The sequence below is a fragment of the Lissotriton vulgaris genome, chromosome 12 (assembly GCF_964263255.1).
Source record: "Lissotriton vulgaris chromosome 12, aLisVul1.2, whole genome shotgun sequence".
Taxonomy (NCBI): Eukaryota; Metazoa; Chordata; class Amphibia; order Caudata; family Salamandridae; genus Lissotriton; species Lissotriton vulgaris.
In genome coordinates, this window is record NC_141700.1 from 26,891,051 (window position 1) to 26,899,438 (window position 8,388).

The window sequence follows — 8,388 nt, forward strand, 5'->3', positions numbered from 1 at the left end:
TTTTTGGACTCTCCTGCGTCACTCAGAGTACAGTCCGGAGCTGACCTTGGCTCTGCGGAATTTTCATATTCCCGACTGCACCGAGGATGAGATGATCCTTTCCAAACAGTTTGACAAACCGGATAAGAATGCAAAGTGGCGTGAGGGCGTGCTGAAGTCTAGCTTCAATTACCTGCTCCTGGATCCCAGGTACCAGTCATTGCCGAAAGGTGCCGCAGTTATTCTAGGCAGTCTATCAGACTATGGTATGACTGGCACTTCAATTGCAGATTGACTTTGTATCAGGCTTTATTCTCATGTTTTGTACAAAGCTTTGTTGAAATATTTTAGGTGAATGTTCATGAGTTTTTGGTAGATTAAAAATAACATGTTAATAGTGTTTGGAGCCCTTCAAATGAGTAACAGACCAAGCCAGATCTTTTTCTTGAGATAGTCAGAAAAATGTCTCTTGCTCTATTGAGAATAGTCCAAGTTTTAAAAGTTAACAGCTACCAGTGTTTTCCATTCTAACCTGCCCTGTGGGTTATTGTTAAACGCCTATCCTTATTTGTACCTTTAAAGCATCCATCCATTTCCTATAAACTCCCCCACTTTTGTTTCCTCAAACTCATTTGATCCCCATTGACTTTTAGGTACTATTAAGCCATGTTTACAAAAAACAGAATATTTTCTGGCAGCAAGTAAAGAGCTGTCAGTAGGTCTATGAGGTGTCATTTGTTATTAGACGGTGCCATCGCAGGTTTTGTTTCTTGGAGTTGTATCCACATTGACCAAAGAGTTAAAGAATTTAGTTGCAAAAGTGAGGCAATGCAATCAAATAATTGATGCATCTCCACTAGAGATGAACTGGAGAGAGGTTTCACGTGAACTTTATTTTGATGGAGAGTTGCTGACTGATGAATGTCTGAATAAAGGCCTTTGAATTCCAGAGCATTTTGTTTAGTTTATTAAAATCTTGAAGGTCAACATGAAGAGGCTAGAGAGATTAGAGCTGAGCAGAGAGCAAGGAGAAGATTAATGAAATGCAAATGAGAAGATACCATAAGTCAGAGTTTGGAGAGATTTGAAGACCTCATAAGAACCTCAATGTGAGGCAAACTGGGGAGATTTGAACAAGGCAGGAGATGTGTCGACGGATATGTGAACTGAAAGACAAAATGAACGGCACAATAGTGAGTAAATTACAAAGAGCTGTTGAGATGGGGAAGAAGGAGGCAATTTATTTGCAGAAAATTGATAAATTACATACTTTGTAAAGCATAGAGTGATCTGAATGACAATATAGAAGTGAGCCCAGAGAAAGAAAGGTAAAGTTGCAAGATGTTTACAAGCAGAGAAAGTAATGGAATATAAGAAGGAGAATAATAGAAGAAGAATGGATTAAAGGGAAAGGAAAACACAGCATGATCAAATTTCTTGCTAGAGAAAGGACTCTTCCATCTTACCGACTTCTTGAATTTAGCAATTTTTATAAAGTCTTTCTTGACAGTTCCCTGTTTCTCAGTTCTTTTTGAGATCTTAAAAGTTGCAACCTAAGGCCGCAAGGCCACTTGCATGAAGGTAGAGTCACTAAGGCCCCTTCATAGTTTGACCAAAGCCAATTGAAAATGTTTCAGCATGGTACTCCATTGTTTTCTTATCTGCAGAAGTCTGGCATTCTCAGATGCCAGCTCACCGCCATGTCCACACTTGAGATGTTTTTGCCTGTTTGTTTTATTTACACATTAATTGATCTTTGTGATGGCATTCTTTGTTGTTGTTCTTATTCCTTATTAGTGATTCAAAACCGCGTATCCAGAAGCATCACTGTCCAGGATAAATACTGGCATGTGTTTCGCTCCTTGGAGGTTGTAACCCTGGAAACCCTTTTCAAGACTTTATTGATTAAACTTTTGCTTATGTATTTTAAAACATTTCATTTTGATCATATAATCTCATCTCTTGTCCCAAAAGGTCTGGTTTTAATTTAATTTTGTTTCCTGCTCAACTCTTTCATGCTACGAGTCACTGTAGGATCGCTGCGTTTATGCCCTTGCATTTAATCTGATTTGAATTTTTTTTTCTTTACGTTCATTCTAAAACTTTTCTCATGGCTTATAAATCCAGTCTCTTGGTGTGTTTTTGTTTCCTGTTCTCTGTCTTTCCTGCAGAGTGACCCGGAACCTGCCTTGTCGTTGCCTGAACCTGAGTCGGGCAGAATGTTTTCGTACCTTTGTCAGTGCTGTCTTTTATGTGGGCAAAGGCAAACGATCGCGCCCCTACAGCCATCTATATGAGGCCCTTACACACTACAAGAACAGCACGAAACAGGTATGGCAACACTGCTGCGATCTATAGCTGGTAGTACGGGCTTGGCAAACAGGAGGTGGACTAGTTCACGTATCTGGGGGACAGCTGCAGCTAGTCAAGTTAGAAGAAGGAATTGGCTACAAAATGGTATGCAAATGTATTTCAAGCTTTTTATTAAGTAAGTTAACTGAGCTCTCTACATCTTTAAATATGAGATCATGTGAAGAGGTTCGATATTGGGTATAGGAGTAATGGTTGGGCTTTATATATAATAGTAATCTATTGCAGAAAGTCGGTTTCAGGGTGGATGTCTGGGTGTTTGTACTATGACACAAGGTTTCAGCCAAAGAAGGGAAGCACAGAGTACATGCAAGATGTCATTTCATGCATTTTCAAACATTCGGTTTCATTTTGTTTTGAGGCACATCTAGGCAAGACAAATAATGTAGGGGTCAGCCTGTATAATATTATCAGCACTTATACATAAAATGTATTATATCAGAAAAAAAACACACTTGTTAAAACTATTGATAGTAGCATAACATTGTTCTTAGTCTTCAATAATTGTCCTCTCTAAATCATTCATTAAAAGATTAATGCTAACTAACATTGCCTAACAACCGAGAGGATGGTTTGTGAGAATGTCCTGTATCCTCGTCTATTTGTGAATCAGAAAACTGAATCTTCAGCAAAATAAATAATAGATGAGCTTCAATCACGTTGGTTACTTGTGTGTCTTAACTCTGATAACCTGTATCTCGTGCTGCCTTCTCTTTGCAGCCATGTTCAAAAGTGCAGCACATCTTGGATATATGGCAGACTGGCCTCGGGGTGGTATCCCTGCACTGCTTCCAGAATGCTATCCCAGTGGAGGCATACACACGGGAAGCATGTATGGTAGATGCTATCGGTACGTTATAAGTCATATTTATGGCAGTTTATGACTGATGGGCAGGAGGAGCTTTTAGATTCCAGATCTTTTTGGTTTGATGCTACTTGGCACTCTTTTGTGTTTCTCTCATGGACATGTGAATCCCATTATTGATGTTAACCCACAGCAGTCCTCATTTAAATGTTTCCTGAATTTCTTCCTTGGGTATGATGACTTTTCCCATTTTACTACTGAACCATTCTTTCTTTATTTCCAAGCACCACACCAAATAAGGCCTATCTCATAACCCCTTACATTAAAAACTGTCTCTCTACTCTGTTGTACTGAGTTCCTTCTTTATATTGATACTATTTGGATATTTGGAGTCACTTCTGGCATCTTCTCTCTCTTTTCAAGACTTTACTACAACTCCATTCATCAGGGTTGCATGGGTATCCCTTTCCTTGTCTTATTAATCTTCTTCTAAACTATCTCTATTCGATGTTTCTCCCTTGGTACAGATGTAAAATAGGGGTGGTCTTTGACAAGATTGTATTGAAAACTGACTTTTTCAAGCTTCACACCTATGCCACCCTTTGTTATAGGTATCTTTCCTGGCATATAAGCAGCTGCCTGACCCATTCTAACATGCTTCCTCCTCTTAACTCTTCAGGGATAAAGATGTTGACCAATCAGAAGAAAGGGAATTATTATGGTTACTCACAGGATTGGCCAATGAAGCGGCGAAGGCGGCTTGGGGTGCATATGCTGCAAAGGGCAATGCAGATCTTTCTGGCCGAGGGGGAGAGGCAGCTGCGTCCAGCGGATATCCGGATCGGCCAGTGAAGTTTTGGTTTGTCCTGGTCATTATTACTCTGACTAGATAAGTCTCCTTCATCTGATGTCGGAGGAGTGTACCTGCTTCCTCGGGAATAAAGAGATGTGATGTTATTGATGCTCCACCTTTCAATGCCAGATGTCCTTGAAAGCCCGGCACAGAGTATGCTGCATGCTTGCTGGGTCTGCTGCAATGCAACATCTTGGAAGGCTAATCTGGAAGCTGATGATCATGTTACGTTTGTGTGCTTTACGGATAGGAAAAGACCTCTACCATAATGTGTGACTGACTGGAAATGATGGTCTTGGAATTCAGTACTCAGATTTTTGGTCATCCATGCTTGCTGCTGAATCTTCTGTGGAACCAGACAATCTTGACGTTCATAGTCCAGTGATTACGTGTTAAAAAGCAGCTCACTTCTTTTTTGTGTATCCTGGCGTACCGTGAACCGAAGATGTGAATCTGTTTAAAGGGCAAGAATTGTACAAACCTCACACAAAGGATTTCCATGACCCCATGTTCTCCGCATATCACCCGTTTTCCTCTTCATCCTCCTGACTGAGAACAACTTGTAGAGGAAGTAGAGGGTAAATGGGCAAGTTCTCAAAGATGAAGAAAGGAAGGAGCAAATTGGAATGAATTTTTATTGTATTTGCACAATATTTTTATTGTTTTTTACAAGCATCTACACTGATGCTGACAATCGTGAATAATGTTTTAATATTTATGATGACCCTGCATATCAGCAGAGAAGATTTTGGTTCTTCATGGGCATTTGGAAAGACTCCAAAGCACCTCTTTTGAACAAAACTTCAGAAACACTGGTACCATACCTCAACAAGGCAGGGTCACCTCTTCTGTGTTTTTTTTTGTATGTGGACCATAGCATTTAGGAACACTGCAACACCTTTTTTTGTTGCAAGGAATGGCCTCTTCTTCAGCCTTTAAATTCTCGCTGCACTTTGAGCGTTGCTGTAAGAAACCCTTCTCGTCTCTTCTCAGAGCAACCTGATTGTCCTTGTTGTTGTGTTTTTGTTTTACTTCTGTGAAATGTTTAAATGTTTAGCTAGCTTTCAGCCTTCCTAGTTTAGAGGGTTTGTGGCCTTGTTTTCTTAGGCTTATTTATTTGCCCCTAGGTCCCATTAGAGTCAAAACTCAAAGACCAAACCTGTCCTCATATGCAGTCCGATCTATCCTAGCAGATACAGAACAAAGGGTGACACCTGTGGAAGGGCAAGAAGGTGCAGGCCGCCTGCTTGTTTTCAGCCAGTGCCATACTGTGGTCTGTCCATGAGGTGTCACTGCTGCACCATTGAACTTGCTTTCTCTCTATTGAAACTTTATTTTCCCTGAACCAGTAGCCCAATGCTACGTACGATAAAATTACATTGGTTGTTTATAAAACACTAATGTAGGCCTGAGGCCACCTCCAAACCCTGTGAGTGGTGAAGGAAAAAAGGGCAGTGAATAGGCTGTTAGATAACCGCCTTGTAAAGAGAATGAGCGGCACGAAAACACTTGTACCAGACTGGCTCGCAATGAAAGAATTGTTTGATTTGTAATACCTTCAGCAGGCCCCTCCTTTTTTTTGTTTTTTAACCCAACGTGGATTTTCATTCTGAAACTTGTAGTTACCATGTTAACATTTTATGACTTAATCCCAGCGCTCATAGGGCTGAAAAGCCTGGACTGCATTCTACACCATGAGGTTACTTGGCAGCCATGATGGGGATATCATTGTTCTATTCCGCTGGTCTGCTATTGTACAGTCTACAGTTCCGTCAGACCAGTAGGTGTACCAAAGTGACTATGTCCTTGCTGCATAGCTCTAGGAATTATGCTGTGCATCTTCCTGTGGTTGTAAACCGAATAGGGGTCAAATATTTTAAAAACATGGATTTTCAACGTTTATGAATTGGAGGGAGGGCATTCATTTCAGGTTTTCTGATAATCTACATTTACACAAATTAATTTATTGGCATGAATTAGGTGGTTCTCATGGATGCCTAGCATGAATCACAGCATCAGGGCTGGTCCGCTTTTGGTGGACGTTTCTGTAATCTGATTCAAGTAAAGTCGTAGGAGTCTGAGAATCAGGCCTGGCTGTGATTTCACTCAGTGCCTTTGTTCCTGGTTGTGATGTCCAGAATCTGTGCATGAATCGCTTTACCATTAACCCAAAGGAAATAGTTTAGTTCAGTATACAGCTCTGGACAGAACATGTTCGCTCCCGCACTCACATCTTACTCGAGGTTTGGCATGTCCAGTGACTTCCTCATAAGCCATGGGACTGTCATTTTGAACGTCTTTAAAGGTCACGTAGAAGCTGCTGGCCTGAAAACCAACTATAAGTGGATAAATCAATTTTCGAGCATGGCTGCAGTCAAATGTAAATGTACCAGTCAGTCATTTAGCTGCCTTTACTAGTGTTAAACAAACCTTCCCTCATGTTTCATATGGCAAGGTGACCAGAAACTTCTGTCTGATCAGTTAGTTTATTTCTCTACCAGTCCTGTATGCTCCTCCTAAAATTACCATCAAAGTTCTCCGTAAACCTTGGATACAAGAGCAACCGAAATCTCTATTTTGACTGATCAACGATCGGTTGAGCGTTGAGAGAATTTTTTGCTTGATGCCCACTTTGTGGACAAAGCAGCATTGAAATAAACTCTGCTTCACTGGATAGGAACATGCATCTAATGATTAGCAAACAGCAAATTCTTGAAAAGAGTCTCAAAGGAGAGGCCACCCCTGTGGGAAAAGATCTGCTTAAATGAAATCTGCAAACAGCTAGATGGTTTTAAGTGCACACCTTCTTGATGAACCGATGCAAGGATTCCAATCGCCTGCAAGAAGCGCTAGTAATTCAAGTGGTGCTTCAAAACCTCATTTGAAAAGGCAGCATTCCTTCCACCACAAACCTTTGTAGACTCAATGCCTTGCTTGGGAGTGTATTAAAGATCCATTCTTCAAAGTAAGCAGTTATGCACCTCTAACAGTGTTTTACAGCTTGGTATCTGTTATAGTTCAAGATGACTCTCGGCCATCCTTCACATGAACAAGGATGGCAGAATAAATTACCTTGTAGAGATCAGTAGAGGGTTACTGTGATCTAGTGACCGTAACCACCTGACTGCTAGATGTAGTGTGTTTTGAAAAGTATTAGAGCTATACCCTGTCCAACCACCAGATGGCAGGAGTATGCAAAGCAGGTGAGTTATTGATTCATAATAAACTGAAAAAACAATGTTTCAGGTAAGTAACTTTTTTTTTCCTCAGCCAGAATTGATGGACACATTGCCTACTGAAACCAGGGTTCCACTTGTTTCGTAACCCCCCACCAGTCTTTCTTTTATGTTTTTAATGTAATGTGATTGCTTCCGTTTCTTGCTTGGATGAAAGGCACATACCTCTGTTCAGCTTTGTATACTGGTCTGGAGACCTATGAAAAGGGAGAAGGATGTTAGGGACGTGGTGGTACCCAGTGTATGACATTCGCATTAAACAGTTACCTGCAGGATTACCTCAGTGGTGCACATTACGCTTGCACTTAGAGGTGCAGCAGTTTTATCAGGTATTCCCCGCAGTTGTGAACTGGTGATTTTAATCAACTGGAATATCATTCATTGAACGAATATTCAAGGTTTTGCAAACTAATGTTTCTGAAGATAAAAAAAATATGAATGTACCATTTTTTGCACTATGTAAACTCCTGGAGAATGTTGCTTGCACATATTTTTTAAAAACTACAAACCTTGCGGAGTAAAAATGTTTTATATATCTAAATAAAAAACATAAACTGGCATTAGCCCCTTCCCCAAAACCTGTTCCGTTGCATATATTTGGTTCGCTCGTGTTAATTTGGTTTTTTTTTTATCTATACTTTTGAGGTGCAGATGCGCTGGGGGGAGGGGATGCGGATACAGAGCCTTTGTAAATTCTAAAAATTGTTATCCTTTCTCATTTCCTTCGGTTAGAGCCACACAGTGAGATGGCCACGAATAACCTTGTTAGTAGATGCTTAGACTCCTTAAGTCTTTCTCCGTAGCTCTTTAAAAGATGTACTGAATGCTCTGCTGCTGGTCTTCGTTGCAGACTCTTGTCAAACAGTCTCACTTCTGGCTTTTTACTCATGTCTTCCATATAACTGCCTTTGTTTTGTTTGCTTTCTTGAAGTCGCAAGTGTACCTTTCAGACAGTTTCTCAGTTTAACATTTGTAAAGTACAACCAGTAAGACCCAACTGTTTTGTTCAGTCTTCCAAGCGCACTTTCAAGTAACTGAGAGCTTTGCCTACTGTTAAACAAGCATTTGCAATGCGATAGGTCTCACATTTGCGAGAGTTTAAGCTATTAGCATTGTAAATGCAATGCCCTTTATTTCTGTTTTAA

General features: G+C 40.4%; 1 protein-coding gene across 1 annotated transcript in view; it reads left to right on the top strand.

Annotated features, from left to right (window-relative positions):
- The window catches only part of ANKLE1 (ankyrin repeat and LEM domain containing 1), a 33,303-nt gene extending 25,486 nt beyond the window's left edge, over nt 1-7,817 (top strand). The window contains exons 6-9 of the mRNA XM_086946827.1: nt 27-189; nt 2,151-2,310; nt 3,070-3,199; nt 3,834-7,817. Coding sequence (XP_086802953.1) covers nt 27-189; nt 2,151-2,310; nt 3,070-3,199; nt 3,834-4,006 — 626 coding nt within the window. The 3' untranslated portion in view covers nt 4,007-7,817. The remainder of the gene's footprint in view (nt 1-26; nt 190-2,150; nt 2,311-3,069; nt 3,200-3,833) is intronic.
- Nucleotides 7,818-8,388: the final 571 nt, after the last annotated feature.